The 21,073-nt window shown below is 43.2% G+C and overlaps 2 protein-coding genes across 4 annotated transcripts; one reads left to right on the forward strand and one right to left on the reverse strand.

The window, feature by feature from the left end:
• The first annotated feature begins 192 nt into the window (after positions 1–192).
• Positions 193–15,028, forward strand: arhgef16 (Rho guanine nucleotide exchange factor (GEF) 16). 2 transcript variants are annotated; one of them, XM_035158755.2, is made up of 15 exons: positions 193–496; positions 1,325–1,969; positions 2,452–2,503; positions 3,259–3,422; positions 3,902–3,958; positions 6,014–6,174; positions 8,157–8,309; positions 8,402–8,531; positions 9,235–9,309; positions 9,400–9,492; positions 9,648–9,799; positions 11,551–11,733; positions 12,080–12,150; positions 13,535–13,636; positions 13,794–15,028. In XM_035158755.2, exons 2-15 carry the CDS (start codon positions 1,397–1,399, stop codon positions 13,931–13,933), a joined length of 2,106 nt encoding a protein of 701 aa, XP_035014646.1. In that variant the 5' UTR covers positions 193–496; positions 1,325–1,396; the 3' UTR covers positions 13,934–15,028. The 2 variants fall into 2 exon arrangements, with proteins under 2 accessions (XP_035014646.1, XP_035014647.1); XM_035158756.2 differs by lacking the exon at positions 193–496 and adding an exon at positions 1,085–1,184.
• ybx1 (Y box binding protein 1) lies at positions 14,821–20,123 on the reverse strand. 2 transcript variants are annotated; one of them, XM_035158759.1, is made up of 8 exons: positions 19,823–20,123; positions 17,398–17,461; positions 17,131–17,164; positions 16,952–17,041; positions 16,533–16,817; positions 16,077–16,162; positions 15,445–15,731; positions 14,821–15,165 (listed from the first exon to the last, which is right to left on the reverse strand). In XM_035158759.1, the coding sequence occupies exons 1-7, from the start codon at positions 19,950–19,952 to the stop codon at positions 15,491–15,493; spliced, it is 930 nt and encodes a 309-aa protein (XP_035014650.1). In that variant the 5' UTR covers positions 19,953–20,123; the 3' UTR covers positions 14,821–15,165; positions 15,445–15,490. The 2 variants fall into 2 exon arrangements, with proteins under 2 accessions (XP_035014650.1, XP_035014649.1); XM_035158758.1 differs by having other exon boundaries at positions 16,533–16,826.
• Positions 20,124–21,073: the final 950 nt, after the last annotated feature.

A 21,073-nucleotide genomic window follows, 5' to 3' on the forward strand; every position in this document is an offset into this window, starting at 1 on the left:
TATATATATAGAGAGAGAGAGAGAAAGAGATGGTGATATATTTATACATATAATCGTCTTTTTGGAGAAGGTTCATGTTCACAGGTAAATCAGTGCATTAGATTAAAAACCGGGGTTGAGTTCTAAGTGCATAAACCAGACTTGGGGGGGGGGGAGTCCAGTCACAGTCACATGTGGCTGATACATCTAAGTATGAAGCTGCTTCCCTGCAGCCACAGGCCTTCCTCCCTGCATATGTTTCTCCATGTGTAGAAATTCGCCCCCCCTCTCTTCCATGATTGATTGACGCTCACCTGTAGTGACGTAGGCAGCTTAATGGGCGCGTGCGGGCCGAGGAGGAGGAAGTGGGAGAGTGAAGAAGGAGAGTGTGACAGAGGAGAGGGAGAGGAGAGGAGAGGAGGACTGGATCTGCTCATACCTCTGCTCCACTTCCAATCACCGCCCCGCGGAGTCTGGACCGAATCACGGGACTGGACCAGCCGCTCACCTCGCCCAGGTAAGACAGATGTTCCCCAGCTGCTGCGCGTCGGTGTCGCGCGGTCCCCTCGCGCTGTTATGAACCGTGGGAATGTGAGAGCGAGGCAGACATTTTTTTCTTCCTCTCCCTCCCTAATCCGTCTTTGGAAGTTTCAGAATGCGACAGAACAGAAGGAGGAAAAAAAAAAAACCAAGTTTCTGTCGCTGCGTAACTTCATTTCAAACTCATTTCTTACTGTGAGTTATACATGTTACTTTAAAGGCCCAACTGTTTATTATGGGTTGGGTTGTATAATAACACAGGAGTGTACTGGAGTGTTACTGCACTTGACCTTATAAATGGTCTGTATTTATATAGTATGGAAACTGTTCTAGTCCAGGTGACCACTCAAAGCGCTTTACAGTCACACACACATTGTCACTGCGCATCTATGTGCATTCTTTGCATAGGAACAGAAAAATGTGTGACTTGTTTTTGTGATGCATAGATTTGTTGGAGCAGGTCTTTGTGTGTGTGTGTGTGTGTGTGTGTGTGTGTGTGTGTGTGGGGGCGGGGAAGTGCAGTGTAGAGAGAATGGTGAGTCACGGGTTGAGTTCCTTGGTTTGAGTTTGAGGACAGTCACAGCTGACTGCTCTGTCCTGACTGGATGTGTGAGCAGGGATCATGGGATAGGCTCCCCTCTTTCGATCTGGGAGCCCCTCTGCAGGTCACTGGTGATATTTTTAGGGTTGTCCGGGTTACCCCTGCTGTTTCCCCTTACCTCCATTTAAGGTGCTAGTTCATATATGTTGTCTAAGTGTATGTCTCTTCATTATTTGTGTCATTTTTCCCCCCCATCGTCCTCAGACTCCTCCGATGCTGTTGTAGGTGCTGAAGTGATCACTAGACACTGGGCCGAGGTCACGGCACGAGGACGCCATGTCCCAGAGCCAGTCAGACGGTTGCATGGGCGACCATGCCCCACTGATTCTGGAGAGCCACTTCTCCACAGAACTGCATATATCTGAGCCGGGCGATGAGTGCTGCCAGCCACAAAGCCCCCCCCCACCCCAGTTTGAAATATCCCCGCCCGAGGAAGATGTAGTCGACAGGCTTGTGGAGCCTCAGCCGGTGGTTCTGAGCACCCAAAGTCCTGCCGCGCTGAAGGTCGGCACCAAACAGCTCATCCCCAAGAAATTAGCCATGGCCAGCCGATCTAAAATCCGCCACCACACCACTGTGGTTACATTCCCGGTGGGACTGGAGCACTCCACTAAAGAGACCCGCAGCCGACACTCCACCCAGGGGACAGATGTGTCCTGGGAGGATTATGACAGCGATGGAGATGGTTTATCTTTGAGGAGGAACCGCAGGAACAAGTCGTACCGAGCTGCTGTGACCAGCCTGGACATCGACGCCATCGCCTCAGGACAAGGGGCGGCGACCGCACTGAAACCTGTCAGAGAGGACAGAGCACCCAGTCCTGGTCCAGCTCGCAGTCCTGGACGCAAGGTGAGTAGGCTGGAGCTCAAAGCGCAGCATTGTACTCTGTCCATTTACCACAGAGTCATTGTAATTTAGATCAAATTTGATATGCAGTTGGCTGAATAAACAAACGATACACAGACGTTTTTGTCCATTCATCTATATGGATATGGATATATTGTAAATACTCTGTATTCTGGCTCAGAAGCATTTTTTAAAGTAGTCTATATTTGAGATAAACAGAGCCCAGCTGATCCAGGTTTGTTATTCTAATAGTTCCTCAGGTCCCAGCTAGCAGAGCCAACAGTGTTGGCAGTCACCTCTTTCAAATTCTCCTTTAGTCATAGGGATGATGGCAACTGTTTCCAGTCTTCCAGACCAGTACTAATGTTTTTTTTACATGTGATTATGAGTAAAAAATTTGATTGAGAGAAAGAATCAGATGTTGGGAGAAAAACTGATTCACACTTCCACTCAGTGATAAACTCCCTGCTGTCCCCCCTCTCTAGAGAGCCCTGGGGAGAAAGAGGAACGGGAAACAACGTGGATCCTTCAAAGATGGTATGTTTCACTAATGTGTCAATATGTCCACTGCACTAAATTTAACTCCATCACTACAAATAGCTGGGAAATTACAACGGTATTTGGTATTTTTTTGATATGTGGATGCCTTGATCTCCATGTCAAAGCCAGAAAAGATCCCTTAAGGCAACAGTAGAAGAAGGAACAGGAAATGATTCTCTCTGACTACTCCCAGCATGCTGAGAGTCTGTGCAGTGCTAAAGGGAGATATTTGTCGTGTACTCTCAGACACTGCCACTTCTTTGTTAAGCAGATTTTCAGTTATATCTATGTTGACCTGAGTTTTAATTGAAGGTTTGATCAGTTGAGTGTTTTGACAACTGTCCAAGAACTGTGTACATTTATTTAGTAAAATGAAGTTAACACAGATATTTCTGCTCGGAGGAATGTTTCCATCTGTTCTCAAAAATGTGAGCTGCAAGACTGGTCATCTTAGAAGAAAAATTTCATTTATTTAAATCTTTCTTTTGAGCTTTCAACAACTTATCATTTTGATACCAAAAACTATGAATTTAGGTCTAACTCACTTTATTCCAAAGAGAAGCATCCTCACCTATAATTCTTAAAGTGGCCCATTTTATTATGAGAGACATACGTCAGTTTAGAAACCAGATATTTTCATCCTTCCCACTGTTGCATTTTAAGAATGATTATGAAAATTGGCTGCGTGATGGTAAAAGTCATGTGAATCCATCACACACACACTAAGTGCTGTTTGTTGATGCAAACCTCAGCTACGCCGCAGCTCTACCAGGAGATCCGTGAGCGGGGGCTGCACTCCACCAACCAGGATGAGATGTTGGATGACTTTGTGGTGGTGGAGCCCCCTGTGGAGGACCAGGGCATCGTGGTGAAGAGCTACAGGCCGGCACATCTCACCTGGAGCCAGCTACCACAGGTAAAACGCTAACTGTGCCGTCATGTCCGCAAAATCTGTTTAGAATATTCTCTGGAGTTTGCCTTTCACAAAGGAAGAACGCAGCAGGGGATTGTCCGGTTCAGATGTGTTCACAACAAAAGGAAATTTGTCAGAAACATTCAGTAGCGGGGTGACGCCTGGGCAGAGCGCGCAGGAGGGAGAACGTGACGTATTGATTCCGCTGTGGAAATCACGTGTTTTTGTTCCAAGCACATCGGCGCTGGTGTCGGCCCATATCACCAAAAGCTAAATCTCCTGACATCAGGCCGGACAATCTTATAGTATGACTGCATTTACTCCCATACTACATGACGCTGTGTGAAAATGTTGCCTAAGTTTGCTCTAGATGTCAGAACATCCACCGAGCCTATCTGACAAATCAATCTGACAGGCTGGAGACATTTTTCAAATCCTTTTCAGTCTTTAAGGTTGTTTTCTTTTTTCAATCTCTTACAAAGGTGAAGGACACAGGTATCCTGACACTGGTCTCAGCTCAGGAGAGAAAGAGACAGGAGGTAAGTGTGTGTGTGCGCATGTCTATCTATAGTTATGAGGGCCAATTTTGGCTGTTTGAGGGTTAGGACTTGTTTGAGGGTTAGAATTAGGTTTGGGTTTGGGTTAGGCATGTAGTTGTGATGGTTAGGGTAAGGGGCTAGGGAAATACATTATGCCAATGAGTGTCCTTTAATTTGATATGAGGAAATATCTTCAAAATTGGTACAAAACTTTCATTTGGACTCAAAGCTGAACTGATCAGATTTCAGTATCCAAAAGTCAAAGGTCATAGTGATACCTTATATGAATCTGGGAAACTGCACCGGTTGCTTGAGGCATACAACCGCACTGCGGCAACTCTGGTTCAGTAATTAAATATGTGAGTGAAACCACAATGGCTCCTTTCTGCACCCACCATTTTTGCATCCACGTCCAGCAGACACACAGAGAGGCACTGATACCAACCTCCATGGACACTAAACACCAGAGTGCGGTTCAACAATAAGACATGTGGCATTTTGAGTTAGGTGCATTAACATGGTCACAACATTTTGACTCAAGAAATGTGCCCTTAAAGAAAACAAAGCTTTTCACTAAACAAAATGTTAAGATGCATCAGTAAATATTAGAGCTAGAGAGACAATCTGAACCTTATATTGATCAGATATTTATTCTCCATCATGTGATGTGACAAGTAATGTCAGAAAATGATGTCATGCGTACTTCAAAAGTGCTTTCTTCTGAAAACCCAAGCTTTATATAGATTGAGAAATAATTAGGATTATATGGTAGGAATTATGTCATCATGAAATTACTATTAAGTTAGAGAATGAAGTCCAGTGTTGGGATGTAACTAAATACATTTACCTAATTACTATCCCTACTTTTTCATGTATCTGTACTTACTTACTTACTTACTTACTTAAGATTTATTCTTTGGTACTTTTCACCTTTTACTCCAGCAAGTCTTTTTAGGGAATGAAGCGACTCACTGAGCAGGAACAGAAGTAGATTGGGGGAATGTCGGTGTGACAGCAGAGCCAGTTTCGTTACAAAACTGAACTCCTGAACATCACAGACTGATACCATCTATACAGTGTAATGATATCTAAGGGTGGATTTTCCCTTTTGTCATTTCTCTGCATGTCTTGTGTCAACAGCAAAGGTTCACCCTGTGTGCACTACAGTCCCTGAATAAAGCCACACCCTGCCAGTGTAATCACAACTCAGGTCCTCTCCTGAGCAGCTGCTTGTGTCGCTCTTATGTACCTGGGTCCAGAGTCGTAGAGCTCCATTAGTGTCACACTCACAGGGATATGAAAGCTTGTGTGTGAAGGTTGGGGACACTGCTCTTCTACTGAACATGCTATAGTATCAGTGAAAACAGTGAAAAAGTTCCTCAAACAACCTTTTACTGAAATTCTGAGCTTTTTAGCTTGAAACGTTCATGTTGGTCTGAGATTTTCAGTGTTCTCCATTTAGTCCAGCCACTGCCCTTCTGTCCTTTTGTGAGCCACTCCTGCCCCACAAGAGTGTGGGAGATTGGCTGTCACCACCTCGTTGCTCACCTCAGATCCTGACCACAAACAGCAAAGGTTAACTAACCCCTCATTACAAAATATGTATAGTGTCATACAGGAAGAAGTTCTGCACCTTAACCAGTGCTGCACCTCTGTTGTTGTCTAGTGGTGGATCTCAGTGCGTAGAGATTAGGTTTCTGTGGACTTAAAAAAAACATCAGACTTCATCAGTTTTGTACCAATATTCAACATGTGAGGAGAGCAGAGATGCAGATTTCTTCACCAACAACAGCCTCAATAGACCAGAATGCACTGCAGTCACGTGTTTTTGTCAGGGACTTGTCTGATGCGGATTGTTGATTTCTTTCTTTTTTTCTAAAGGAATTTGGGTAAATGTAGGAAGTGGAAGGAAAACTAATTCAAGAAAAAGTAAAATTTAAAACGACATGACCTCCCAACATAAAGTTAACTAAAGGTTAAAGTTGAAATAAATGTACAAATGTTGCATATGTGAAAGGTTCCTCATGCACGCTCATTTGTGTGGTCACTTTACAGGCCATTTTCGAGATAATCACATCGGAGTACTCGTACCTGCACAGCCTGGGCATTCTGGTCCGTCACTTCAAGGAGAGCGAAGCCCTGAGGAAAACGATGACGACCACGGAGCACCATCACCTCTTCTCCAACATCTCTGTCATCCAAAAAATCAGCCAACGGTGGGCTGCACATTCTTACAGCGTTACTCGTGTATGTGTGTGCGTGTGAGGCTAATGGAAAACTAGCCGTGGGGGGATGTTGTTAAAAAAGGATCTGATAATGGTATCAGTGTGTGAAGCAGTGCATGAGAATTGTGCTTTATCTGCAGACATTATCTACTTTAACTCACAGATTTTAAACGGAGCTGCATTTTAGTGTGAATGAAAGGGAAATGCATCATATTCCCACTGAGTTGTGGTTTCAAGTAGAAAATGGGTCGATGTAAAGTTTCAGGTGGAATATTTGCCTTGAGCATGTCTCTAGTATCCTGTGGGTTCCATGGACGTGTTAAAACATGCAAGTCAAACAGGTTCTGCTGCTGCTCTGAGTGGTATTCCGGGTTTTACGGTGATAATTTGTGTGAGAGCAGCCTTTGTTGCTCTGCATTGCTGGCGACTTTATTTTGAATGAAAGTAGATTCAGTTGCAGCAGCAGGAGAAGACTCGTCCGTCCGTCTTTGTTCCTTTTGTCGTCTGTTTCACAGTAAAACAGGATCTGCAGGAGCTGCTGGTCCACATGTCTGTCTCACAGCGTATATGTGTTTTGTATGTGCGTCCTGTCTTTGCTTCCTGGGTAGGGCTGTTTGTAGGTATCAATTTTCTCTTTTTTAAAAGGGGACTTTGCATGGGTGGAGCTGAAAGTCTTTCAAGCCACTCAAATCAGAAGGGACAGTTATAAACATCTCAGTAAACAACACTTTCAACAGGGACACGCTCATTTTATTGGGCTAAAAGAATCTTTTATTTGTTCACCCATCTTGCAAAATTATTAATTTGTATAGATGATGTATAAAATATACAAAACAAATGTATGTATCTTAAATAGGTATGAGTTTTTGAGCCATATTGAAGAAAAAAAATATTTATTTCAAGAATAATGTAATATTTTTAAGAAGGTTGTAATTGAGAAGAAAGTCATAATATTACAAGCCTACACTTTTTTATACAATTTTCTTCTCATAATATTACAAATTTATTCTCATAATATTATGACCTTATTCTTGTAATATTACAACCTTACTCTTGCAATATAACAACTTAATATTCGTTATATTACAACTTTATTCTCGTAGTGTTACAAATTTATTCTCGTAGTATTACAACTTTATCCTTGGAAATATCCAACTTTTTTTCTCATAACATTACAACTTTATTCTCGAAATTCAAGATTTGGTGAGTAACCCTAATACTATAAATGTTTTCATATCAGGCCATATCGATAACTATCACAATGAATGTCCCATTCTTGTTTATTTTAAGTTTAAAGCTTGATTTCTGCTCTTGAGGCTTGACATTTTTTCTAAGGACAGAGAAACAAACACTTGATAAACATCAAAACATTTTACAAATCTGAGGTTGATCAACTTGTGTTATACCTCCTCACAGTGCTTACGCAATGCATAAGCAATATATTGATATATATATTGAACTTTTATTGTATCGATATTGATGCTATTACAATAATTAATGTTTAATTGCCCAATCCTGTGTTTAATGCTGTTTACAGATGCTCCCTTTAGTATATAGTGAATGTCAACACGTGCAGTCGAGTGAGCAAAGAGCTGCGTAAGCCACAGGAGCACATTGGTTTTTTTAATCGTTTTTTTGTAAACTCTTTTAAAAACTGCATTACAAGCTCCTGTCCCTACAGCTCAGAACCAAACACTAAATGTTTATGGGATCAACGTGGATTTGACAAAGGCAAAACCGCATAGAAGCTTCTAGCAAAATTAGATCATCATGACTGACTTGATATATGACTAAGTTTATACCAGTGATAAATTCTGCTGTACATTGATGTTGATAATGTCCTGTAATACCTTCCACTCTCCTCACACAGCTCTGTGTATCCTGCTCTAGTAATTAGTCTGTGGGAGGAAAACCCGTGTCCTCTCACGTCTTTACCAACCTCCCCCTCTGTGTCTCTCTCTCTCCCTTTTCAGGTTTTTCGAGGACCTGGAGCGGCGTCACTATGACAACCCAGTGATTCGGGACATTAGCGATATTGTTCAGTACCACGCCGCCCACCACTTCGAGCCCTACATCGTCTACTGCTCCAACGAGACCTTCCAGCAGAGGACGCTGCAGAAGCTGCTGTGGGTAGCAGAGCGAACTGTAACGTGCCGTTGTGTTTCTGCAGAAACGCGGCGCGACGAGCTAAACTTCCCTTGTTCTTTGTGTCTCTAAGGACGAGCAACATTGCGTTCAAGGAGGCGCTGAAGCAGATCGAAGGGAGCAGTGAGTGCGGAGGCCTCCCCATGATCTCGTTCCTCATCCTTCCCATGCAGCGAGTAACCAGACTGCCACTGCTGCAGGATGTGGGTTTAACCTTTACTGTTACACACAAATATGAAGCCATTCATTTTCCCAGCAGGAGTATGCCTGGAGAATCATTACATTTCAACTTGGGTTACATTCATATGAACTACATTTTTTCGATCTCTGTCGTCACAAGTGTTTTGGCTCTGAATCCATTTTTATACCTGTCCGTACTAACATGCCTGAAAACGCATCACGTGACCACTCATGCACACTGGGCATGCATGTGCCGGTGTGAACAGGAAGTGGTACATGTCATGCTGGACACGGCAATTGCCGAGGCTACTGCCGGCTCTTTTCTTCCGGAAGCGGGCCACGTGATAGACAAATCAACAAAGTTATGTCATGACCAAAAAGATTTTTCCTAAAGTGTCTTTAGTTAATAGATTTTCATGCCATAATCGTCATTTTACACCCATCTATACATTATCTATACTGCTTATCCTTTGAGGGTCTCAGAGGGGCAGGGGGTCACTTTCATTCTTTGTGTCACTGTCATTGAAATATGCATTTATGTTATTTAGTTATTTAGCAAGTCATGAAAAGATGCACCCACTAAAATCAAAATGCATTTATACTTATGTATCATGTGCCTATATACACACAACTACAACTTTTCATGTACAGTATATGCGTGTACCATATACAGTACTAAAGTCTTCACAAGTTAATTACTTAAATAACATGGTTTTCTCCTCGTAGACAATCTGCCAGAAAACTCCAGACAAGACGGCAGAGTACTTTGCTGCTGTTTGGTCGTTGCACGCCATCAGCAAGGTAAAGATACTGAGATCAGCCTGGCTGTGAATCTCCAACTCTTCGGAGACCACATGAGGTTGAATTGTGTTGTGATGACTATCTTAACAGTTGGTCAGCAGCTGCAATGATGGAGCGAGGCGGATGGAGAGGACCGAGCAGATGTACACCATCCAGAAACAGATGGACTTTGGTAAAATCAAGGTCAGAGCGAACCACATGCTTCTGCACAAGTAACCTCACCCCAACAGCTTTGACGTGTTGGATGAAATGTTGGTTAAAGTTGCAGATATGAAAGGCAAGGAACATATTGAGGCCTGGTCTGGTTTGCTGACCTGATAGATCTTGTGTCCTCGCAGCCTTTTCCTCTGGTGTCATCATCGCGCTGGCTGCAGAAGCGTGGCGAGCTGGCCGTCTGCACCGAGGAGCTCAGCATCTGGAGGGCTTTCAGCAACAGGAGCTACTACCTGTTCCTCTTCAATGACGTGCTGATCATTACCAAGAAGAAGAGGTCAGTGGGTCTAGAATACACACACTGAGATAATGTTTTGGGGGAAAAGTGGTTTTAAAGAAACAATACGTAAAACTGGTAGATTTTCATACTATATCACAAAAATGTCACCAGGGTCTCAAAGTATTCAGATCACTTAAGGTTTTGTCTGCCTTTAGTACTCAGACATTAGAAACTAGAATGTCTCTCAGAGTGTTTACCTCAGCCAAGGCCCAACACTCCCCATATGGATCCACATTTGAATTCACTAGTTCCAGATATTTATTTGGATCTTCACCAAATTACACAAACTCAAATCAATCCTTGCAACATTTCTTTTTTTTTTTATCATGATCCATGTACTTTCCTCTGAGAGATCTATGAAAATGTTGTAAAACGCCCAATCTCACAATGTTAAAGAAAGAAGTAAACAAATCCTGGCTCTGCCTGCTGATCTGGATGTGCACCACATTAAATCTTTCTTGCGTCATGCTCCACAAGATTTCTTGGAAATCGGTTGGATTGTTTTTGTTGTCGTGCTAACAGACAAACGCAGACACCTATTTTACGGAGACAAATTAGAACCAGGGCAGGAAGTTTGTTTTTAGTGTTAGTTGTTATTGTTGGTTATGTGAAGTTCGAACCTTGAGGCCTCTTTCACTGAACAAATCCCTTTTAGAATAAAATAAAACATAATTGGGAATCTATGAGAGGAGATGCACCCAAGCAGCTTACGGAGCATTTCATGAACATTGCCGTTCTCTCCTGACTGCAAGAAGGTCCTGCTGCTGGCAGGGAACATGAGAAACAAAGAGCAGACAGGAGCGGGAGAGGAAGGGGACAGAGAGCGGTGTAGGGATGTGGTGTGTGCATACTTGAGATTCTTCAATCTTGCATTCGACATGTCAGCTCAACTGGGCTACAGCTTTTCTGTTTTGAGTTAAGGAGAAACCAAACAATGTGAGCTCAGAAGACGGACTGAGCCACAACACTGGAGTCATTCTGAGTCATTCCTCAAGTGATAATGTGCAGTAAATGTTATTAGCAGATAGTCAGGGAAAAGAGCTTTCTTTGCTCTATGTGTTCTAAACATTTCGTTTGGTTTTAGTGGCATATAATGAAAAATTGACATTTATGAATATCTATGATTGAGTCATCAAGAGGTATCTTCAGGAGTTGTGTACATAGGCAACTTGACTTGCTTGTGTTGCCTTTGTACACAACTCCTGAAGATAGCTCTGTGAATGCTCATTAAAGATGGACCACACGTCTCCTCTTCCTCCCACTATCCAGAAATGTAGCTATAATCCTGGATTCAAATGCTGCCATCTTGTGCATTGAGTCTGCACAGTAGTGATCTTGGGAGGGAGCTGCAGTATTTAGGTGTCACCAATACACATGCTCGACCAATCCCGTGTCAGTCTCAGCTGTCAATCATGACGTTTCACCTCATTTTTATATCATCAAATAACTCATTCAAACCTAACTTAGCTGAAAATGAACACTTGGACACACATCAGTGTGATGAGAACTACCTTAAATGGCAGAACATTTATTTAAAGTGTACTTTGACTTTTTAGTTTTGTCCATATCCCATTTGCTAACATGGAGGCAGGATTTATGACCTATACTGCAGCCAGCCACCAGTTGGCGATAGAGAAACTTTGGCTTCACAGCAGTCATGTTGTCTATGGTTGCAGCCAGAGGATAAGATTTGTCTGGGAAAAAATAAATAAACTCTAAATCTGAGTAAACACCGATTGTATCTCCAGCGAGGAGAGCTTTGTGGTGATGGACTACGCCACTCTGGAGAATGTGGAGGTGGAGGTCGTGGAGGATGCTGAGGGACGGATGTCTCCACCAGCGAAGAACAGCAACTATCTGTCTTTCAAACTGCTGATGAGCAGGAACAGCGAGGGGAGATCGGAGCACATCTCCCTGATGGCCGAGTCCAGGTACTGCTGCTCTCATCCCCCGTCGTTCAGTTAGTATTGTTCAAGAGGGAATTATAAGATGTTAGAAACCTGTTTCACACTTATATAGCTATATATATATCTCTCTGAATGTTGATAGTTACTGTTCAGGCATCCTCTAGGAAACTTTGTCCTCCATTCCCGTACATGATTGGAAGCTGATATCTTGTGTCAGACTCCCTCTACTGACAAAAGTCTGAACAGCAACCTAAAATTCTCCAATGCATTTAGTCCATTCATAAGAAACAGACGTTTTTAATCCTATCACGTGCACAGTGGACGGCACAGGGTTGTGTTCACCGCTTCTTTTTTTGTCTCTGTTACTCAGGGTGGACCGTGCACGTTGGATAGTTGCTCTCACAGAGCACAAGCAGGCAGGTGCTGTCACTTCCAGAGATGGTAGGTCAGCCTGCTTTGTTCACGTATTTCCTTGTTGTGACAAAATTTCCCTTTTCAGTGTGTATGTATCTTCTGTGATGTTTGTTCTCTTGCCTCATGTGGAAATAATTAGTCATGTAAGCCTTCATTGTGTTGCACAGAAAACAGATGGTTTTCGTTCATTCTCTTCAAATAAGTCTGTAACTATTTAACATGCATTCTGGTTCACGGGCACTCAGGCACACAATTTTGCAGTTAAAGCTAAAATAGGAAAATGAGCCCAGAAAAAAGAAAAAAAAAACTCAACTGTTAAATCACTTTTACAAAAAGATCCTGGTAAAAAAGGTCTTTCACTTGGTTCTCAGGACTTGCATTGTATTTAAGTAAATTTTGTCCACGTTATCAAGGATTATTTAAGATGTATAATAAATAATAGCTCTTTTAAATGAAATCTCCAACAGGATAAAGTATGCAGTTATGCAGCAAGTACACAGTTTCGGTGTGCCAAATTATTTTCAAGACTCTACCAATGGAGCAGTCACTCAGAATACAGCCCTCAGTGTCCAATTTGTCCACAGGCCAAAGAAGACGGAAACACAAAATGTTTTGCGTAGTAAACTAAATATTTTCTTCTGAGTGCACACTCATGATGCTCCCTGTTAAAGGCATATTTAAAGAAAAAACATCAGACTGGCAGCAGTCAGACCTTGGTAAGACCTGTTATTAACCTCCGTACTGAGGATTAGGTCACAAGTGGTCAGCGCTAACTTCAGGTCTGATCACACCTGGATTCTTCCTGAGATCCGATCACTCAGACCACATTCTAAGGTGGTCTGGTACACGCACATGCCTACGGACACGTCTCTCGCTCGCACAGACACACACGCAGATTTGGGACACATCTGTAAACTCAGACTGGGTAAAAACAATTTGGTCTTCACAAACAAATGACGTACGTGTTAATTTGCATGTACAGTGGGGAAATGAGATCCTAGTGGTCACAGGATGTTTTTTAATATGTGTGAACACGTACTTAGCACAGACCACGTGATAGGATCTCTCAGGACGGATGTTAATACCAGGTCTGAACATGGTCAGTGGCAGTGTTTGTAACAGCAATTGTTTTAGTGTGGCTCCCTTGTTTCTGACGTGCATATCCCAGGGTGTGTCTTTCCAGGGAAAATGACACATCTCAGGAAGTGATGCAGTGGGCTGCAGATATTCAGCAAAGGATGTGTTTTTACACTACAACAGGGTTGATGACTCTTTATCAAACTCATTATCAAAAACCAGATTTAAAGTTCTGAAAACAGAAACTAAATCCTGGAAATATATATAAAAAAATATACCATACGCACCATTAAAGCTGTTTTTCACCACATAGTATTATGGGAATGTGTTTCAGGTCTGCCACAGTACGAGGCCACTAAAGCCTACATGCCGAGGGAGCCAGATGAGCTGGGGCTGAAGCAGGCTGAGCTTGTTATCGTCCGGCAGAAAGAAGAAGGTGAGGCCTTGGTTGTCAGTCTGCAATTCAACTTAAAATCCGGATCTTCCCACTCAGTCAATGTCCTTTCTTCTACAATTTATATATATATTTAATTTTTTTAATAAATACGTGCAGCAGTTCTAATAAAGAATCTTAAATTGTCTGCTCCTCCCAGCCTTTTGCTACGGGGAGAGAATGCGAGACGGCGAGAGAGGCTGGTTTCCAACGAGCTGTGCCACTGAGATCACCGACCCGACCGCCATGGAGAACAATGTGCAACGCATGAAGCGACTTCGCAAAGAGACCAACGTTTGAGTGACTGTCATTGACCATATAATCGTATCAGGATGTAGCAGGGGAGAAGAAAACACAACTTCCAGTAGCTTTGAGATTCTCACCATGTTCAGTTTTTGTTGGCTGCATTGCAGATGAATTACATTGGACACAGGGATCATATGAACTACTGTTAAAGTGGTTCAGAATTCCTTTACCAACAGACTGAAATACATTTTCTGGGATTTATAAAGCAGTTTAAGTGGCCATTAATCCCTGCCTGGTGCTCGTGTGTGTGTGCGTGTGCGTGCGTCAACAACTGAGCCATGAAGGTTTTAAGTTTGAGTCCAGTCAGCATCAACGTTTCATGTTGCCCTTATCTGGTAAACTTTCCAAAGCAATTATATTTAAACATGACCACCATGTTGAATCTCAACAAAGAGAAACTATTTCTGGTTTAGCTGTTTTTAATTCAACACCTTTTTACATCCTTGTTGCAGAGTAACTCATGATTTACAAACAGTAGAAAACAATTCACCTCAGATGTGGCCTTAGGTTTTATTTCAAATCTAGGATCATTGTAATTGTGTCTGCATACAGTACAGTATGAGAAGTTACATGCTAAAAATCCTCCAAGTTTTAACTGTTTAAATTTCTGTGCATCACATTGTGTTAGTGTCAATTTATCAAATTGTTGAGTTTCTTTATTACCCAAGTTTTGATAAACATTAAAAAATATACCTGACTGGACCTTTGTTGCATTTGGTTGATTAATAACATTTACTGCACCGTAAAAGGTTATGTCCAAATATAAGAATTTTTTAAAAACCACTCAATTTACTAGTCTACTCTGTAAATGAGCAAATAACATCTGTGGTTTGTGCCATTGTTTGGAGCCTGTGTAAAAGAAAAGTCACCACTAGAGACAGTTTTCCTGGTTTCTGGACTTTTATTTGAGCTTGCATTTTGTTAAAATGTTTGAATACATAAAAAGTTATTTAAAAATGTCAAACTGACCAGATATCAAATTCCATTTTTTTTTCTTTAAAAACCATTTGGTGTAAAAACTTAGGACACATTTAGAAAAACATTTGCTGTTTCCCCGAAACGTTTTGTAGCTGTCACATAAAAATAATGGAAAAAAAACGAGTCTGCATAGATTCTGCAGGCAATCGGTGGTAATCTGGTCAAATGCATGGTGCAAGCTTGTGACGTTCGTCAAGTCAAATCTTTATTGCTCAGATCTTGTTTGATGTTTCTTGTTGACAAAAAAACTGTAAAAGAAGAAAATGGGTAAATTAGTCTGGAATTTTCACTTGACAACGTCAAATCAATTCAGTTACATCATCTTGTTTACATAAGTTGCTTAAATGTGCATCATCACCAGATAGAAAAGAAATAGAAAGCTATTGCTCATATGGAAGTGAGACAATGGCGAGTCGGCTTTACGGTGCCAGACATTTTCTTTTATCAAATCCACTGCATTACCTCATCAAATACGCTCTGAAAGCTAATGGAGACAAAGTTCAGCCGTTAAGAGGCTGTGGACTCACCCGGACGATGGTAAAAGATGGTAGGTGCCGGTGGGCAGTTTGCTTCCTACTCAGCCCCACTCTGCTGGGCCTCGGGAGCGGACGTTTTCTCTGCAGGTGGGTCACCTCCTGCCTTGGCCTCCTTGGTTTCCTCTCCAGGCTTGCCACCAGTCTGTGGGCGTCTGCGGCGGTAGTTGAAGTTGCGGCGGTAGCGACGCTGGCGGGGCTGTTGGTCCTGACCACTCTCACTTCCCCGATTCTCCTTGTCCTCCTCACCGTCCCGCACCGGTCTGGGACGGGGTGGACCCCTGGAGTGAATAAGAAAAACAAACATGAAGTACAAAGGAGCCGATATCATGCAAAAACTATATCATTCACTAAGGTGAGATGCAGTTTGTTTGGCAATTGATAAAAAAATGAATGAGAGTCAAATTTGGATGCACAGCTGCACTTTGAGATTAGGCTGCAATAAAAGGAGAGCTTTTCTGGCCAAAACCGGTGGCTTTTATTATTAATATAACTCTTAAATTTCTTTTCAGAAGATAAATTCCATTAAGTGGACGTGAGATTAGAATCCAGAACGCCCAGTGTTTTACTCTCCCATTATTGCAGCCCTGCATCAATGAAGCCAACATGTAAACCTTGGTCCGAACCTTGGTCGGAAGCCTCTGTAGTAGTTCTGCCTCGCTGGTTTGTTGCCCTGGTCTGGTCCTCCCTGGTTTTCATCACCCTCACCTCCCTGAAAGCAAACATATGACGCACGGCGTTATCTGGAGTCTGTTCACAGGCCAACAGATGTATGGAACTTTTAGTAGTGTAGTTCGAAATGAAAATGGCCAGGCCGCAATTTGAGCTGAGGGGCCTATTTATGGAAATTTGCAAAAATATTGGCAGACCCCCGATACACCAAGATTAATTGTTTACAACCACGTGAGCTTACAAAGGAGAGTATTCAGAGTCGACTATGACATCAATATATCAAGAGTCATGACTTTGTTACTGGATAGCTGGGTGCCTGCTTCAGGATGGTAGCCTGTGCCTGCATACCTCAGTCATCTCTCCGCGTATTGCGTTGGTATAAGGGGCCGGTGGCCGTAGCGTCTACGTACAAAGTATGGCGGGTAGCGCCGTCTGCCAGGGTAAGCGGGTCTGCGCTGCTGTGGCTGCGTTTCTCCTTCCGGGGCGCTGTCTCCCCCGTCTCTGCTGCCGCCTTTCTCACGACCGCCGCTGCTGGGCTCACCCTCTCCATCACTCTGGTAGTTCTCTGGGTAGTCTCCAGCACGGGGAGGGCCCCTCCTTCTGGGATAGCGCCTATAGCGGTTCCTGTCTGCGGCATACTTACTCCCCTGGACTGCAACGCCTCCTGGGCCAGTGACATTTGCGGCCTCTGCTCCCTGTGCACACAGGATTTTTTGAAAGAAATGTTACTAGTTAAATTATGGAGCTACAGAAAAATTGAAGAGATGCATTTTTAGAAGGTGCAAATGAGAAGCAGAACTTTGCACCTAGTCACCAGAGCACACTTTACCTTCTCTCCCTCAACTACATCAAACTCCACAGTTTCTCCATCTCCAACACTGCGAAGGTATTTCCTTGGGTTGTTCTTTTTGATGGCAGTCTGAAAACATTGAGAGTTCAGAAGTGAGATTTTATAACACAGATTGTTTGACGAAAAAAAAGGCAAGACGAAAAATAAATAAAACTTACCTGGTGTACAAAAACGTCCTCCTTTGTATCATTCCTAGAAAGAAAGAAAAAGTTACTCAGTTACATCTAGTATCGAATATCCTGCTGCACCACATAATGCAGATTGCAAGTATCAGGGTTTATAAGCACTGCATGTAACAATGGTATGGAGACAAATCGTCTCCTTAGCTTTGTAAGCAAATCAAAGCCATAATAGGATTGGGAATGTTCCTTCCTACACTCACACATGATATCAGGGAAGCTGGGGTGGGGGAGGGGTTCACTTACCTATTGATGAAACCATATCCATTCCTGACGTTGAACCATTTGACTGTACCCAAGACTTTTGTTGCTGCAAAGAGATATGATAAACCTGAATTATTTAGAAGGTAGAAGACAGAGTTGCTTCCTTTCTGTTAAGATACCACAGTTTATAAATGAAAGCTTCAAACAAGCTGATATTAACATCCTTCCTGAGAGATCCGATCACAAGAGGCCTATAAAGCACACGTGTTCACACACGACGTTTAAATGCGTCCTGGATGCGTCTCCCGTGACCACTTGTGATCAGATCTCACTTATTCGTGCGTTCAAATTAACATGTACGTCATTTGTGTTAGTTAAGACCAAACGATGTTGTTTCGAGCTGGTCTGATTTACAGATCTGTCAGATGTCATTGTTTGTGTGTGGGTCGGCACAAGCGAGACGAGTCAGAAGAGTTTAATTTAATTAGAGGATCGATCATTATGTGGTGATCAGTGTTGAAATTGTGGCGGCGGTTACAAATACATCATCGAGGAAAAAATAGGTAGGATTCGTGGTGAAACTGCGGCGGCACAGAGGACGTCTGCTGAGATTTACTTTCACGCCGCTAAAAGAATGTCGTCTGGCGTGATCGACTCGCTATCGGATCTGAGTGCGGCCACGCATGTACTTAGAGCTGTCCACTTGTGATTGGATCACACAGACCACATGTTAATAAAAGCGGGTTTGTACGGGGCCAGTGTTTCACGAGGCCTCCGCTGATGAGAAACAGTTGAGGCATCAAATAACGACAGATGATGAAAAACAAACCAAGGCCTCAGATAATGTGGAAGTTATATTTAACTCCCAACTGTCGCCCTTTTTATAGACCCTGGTACTCGGGGGTGCCCCGCGCCAGCTGCCCGCGGTGTGGGACCAGACCAAAGCAACGTAAAGGCCGGTAATGACCACACCACTGCTTGTGTGGTAATATAGACGACATTTTACCCGCATTGTCGGTGGCTGCGCCCTATGGAGCAAAGTGCGCCGTGGTCACTGACGACGCTTCAAAGTTCAACCACTACAGACCTAGTGCCCCATTTTGAGCCGCACTGCTCATAGCCCGAGGAGCACACGTGGTACGAGTCGCGCCCGGATACGTTAGCAAACGGAGCTCAGCTGGCTTGTTAGCATCAAGCTAACTGGGTCTCAACCATGTGGTTGGATTAGAGCCAGCAAGTGGAAATGGCCGTAACACCCCAGATAGCGTTTAGGGTGACCCGAGGTATTGTAAATAATTTTAATAAATGTGCAATAGTTCCAATTGTTTACTGCGGAAAAATATTTATACCGCGTTAGAAACTCGTGGAACTATTTCGGCGGACATTTTGGGTGGCCCCTTCAGCCATGTAAATAGCTAACATTAGCCCGTTTGGCTAACACGGGTTCGTTAGCCAACGAGCTACATTGGCTTCTTAAGTAGCTAGGCCGCCACGGTAGCCCTCAAATTCCCTCAAAAAAATAAATCCACAACCACTCACTGATATAGCCTAATGTTTAAATAAACCCGGTTTGATGGGACCGTTTCACCGCCAGCACCATACAAATATTTCGTATATTATGTATGTCGAGTATTGTTAAGGAAAAAATATCATCGTGGAACCGGGTTCTCGTGTGAACAAAGGGACGAGCGGCAGCTAACGTTAGCTTGCATTCGACGGCACTAGTAGCCGGTTAAACGAGCAGTGTGTAATAACTAGCTTGGACACTGTTAATGATGGTTACTCAAACATCGACGTCAACCACCTCTGCCCGACAGCCGCAGATTTCACTGAGTGTGACACTAACCCTGACGCACAGACTCGGCTCCTGCTAACAGCTGAGCACCACTTACAACGGTCGTGCATGCGACGGCCAACCGGCAACATGGGACTCTGAGGCGGATTCTGATCGTCGGGAGGCCGGTGAACAGGAGAAACCACACACTAAATTTAGATGGGTAATTTTTGTAGCCATCACAGTCTCTCATCTGAAATATATATTTTTTACACTTTCGACACACGGATGGCAATTTACAACCAATACTGATTAAAACACAATTCAACGCCGATAATATGATCCTTCCTCCACCTCATATTTAACACGTTATTTGGCAGCGAAGAGAATTTCATTTTACTTTATTACAGATAAAAACCTCTAATCGCCACTTTACATTGAACACCAGAGACATCCCACATACCATCTATATTCGTCAGAAACCGAACAGGTCTCCGCTAAATCAACATTAACTTGACTCGTTACTTCCTCACATGCAATGCTAGTTGACGACGATGGCGGATTAGCATTTGTATCCAATTGTTAATTAAACCAGCGGTCGGCTCGTAAACGTGAACCGCCGCATTAGCGCATCCACTGTGTCCCAACCACGTTAGCCCAGTTAGCTCTCAGGCTAATTTCCCGTAGTCTTACCGATGACCTTCTTATCCGCCGTGGAAGCTGCGGCTTCCGGGCTGGATGGGCTCTCCGCATCGGCGTCGGCATCGGCATCGGCAGCAGGCTGCGGCGGTGCCTGTGGTTGCGTCTCGGCCTCGCTGCTCATGGTTACTACTGGTTGGTAATGGCTTCTGCCGGCGGCGGCTCTCTGCAATGTTTCCCGGTGCTAGATGGTAACCTGGGCCGGCGGTGGTGGGGGCTACTGCCTTCGGGCTCTCAGCTTTCCTCTTTCCGCTCCCGTTGCCGATCTAACTGGGCAGAATGAGAAACTGTGCCGGGCAATGTTCTCGCTCGGGGTCCCGCCCAACGACTCTTGGGATTGGCTGGACTCGTTGACAGCGGTCAAACTGCGGCGCCATTGGTTCAGGCAGCTGCTAGTCTCCCACGAGTGACGCGTTTGCTAAATGTGATTGGCTACGGGACAATGTACCTGTCCATCGTCACCGCCCCGCAGTGATGTCACAGCCAGACGAGGCAGACAGATCACCGCGACTCTTTGGGAACAGAGTGTCTGCTTGTCTGCACTATGTTCTTCTTTTCATGGATTTTAACGAATTGTACTAATATGTCGAAAACAGGACGACTACAATGATAACACAGTCACAATTTTTCAAAATGGCGTCACGAAACCGTCTCAAAACACAACAAAAGACTTAGAAATATCTTTTAATGTTTGTAATGTCAGGGCAAATCAGGTCTTCACCTCATTTGACTTGTTGCCATTTGTCCATTGAGAAGTAAAACTAAAGTGTAATTTTTTAGAATGATCTCTCGGGCCTTGGAATATAATTTTATTTATTCTAACTGGTAAATAAAGGATAAATAGAAGGGTTGTTTGTATGGATGCTGTCACTTATATCAAAATATGAAGTATATTGCTGTAGACAATAAATATATATATATCACCACGTGCAGCCCAGAAATGCATCAAGGGACAAATTACGTAAATTAAGAGATACATCAGGAAAGCATACATATTTAATTTACTGAACATTATGTAAATGTTACATTTTATTTATGATCCTGATGCACTGTCACAGTTTTAGTGAAACATATCAAACATATACCATGGAGGCTTTGAGAAGAGAGCTCGTTTGGATGCGCTATACAGAACATCAAGTTCTCACCAGTCTAGACAGTCTACTATTGTCATTATATACAGTCCGCTGTCACAACAAAGAGAACATACAAGTTTGTCATTACACAACACAGATAATTCAATGACTT

Source organism: Hippoglossus stenolepis, chromosome 6 (assembly GCF_022539355.2).
Source record: "Hippoglossus stenolepis isolate QCI-W04-F060 chromosome 6, HSTE1.2, whole genome shotgun sequence".
Taxonomy (NCBI): Eukaryota; Metazoa; Chordata; class Actinopteri; order Pleuronectiformes; family Pleuronectidae; genus Hippoglossus; species Hippoglossus stenolepis.

Bases quoted from the DNA above. Each gene is read 5' to 3' on its own strand.
- arhgef16 (XM_035158755.2), top strand. From the start codon at position 1,397: ATGTCCCAGAGCCAGTCAGACGGTTGCATGGGCGACCATGCCCCACTG. The intron at 2,504-3,258 runs GTATGTTTCACT...TGCAAACCTCAG, and splicing joins ACGTGGATCCTTCAAAGATG to CTACGCCGCAGCTCTACCAG. The intron at 13,637-13,793 runs GTGAGGCCTTGG...TGCTCCTCCCAG, and splicing joins CGTCCGGCAGAAAGAAGAAG to CCTTTTGCTACGGGGAGAGA.
- ybx1 (XM_035158758.1), bottom strand. From the start codon at position 19,952: ATGAGCAGCGAGGCCGAGACGCAACCACAGGCACCGCCGCAGCCTGCT. The intron at 16,827-16,951 runs GTAAAGTGTGCT...CAAAAAATCCTG, and splicing joins ATGTAGTTGAGGGAGAGAAG to TGTGCACAGGGAGCAGAGGC. The intron at 15,732-16,076 runs GTTCGGACCAAG...TATTCACTCCAG, and splicing joins TACAGAGGCTTCCGACCAAG to GGGTCCACCCCGTCCCAGAC.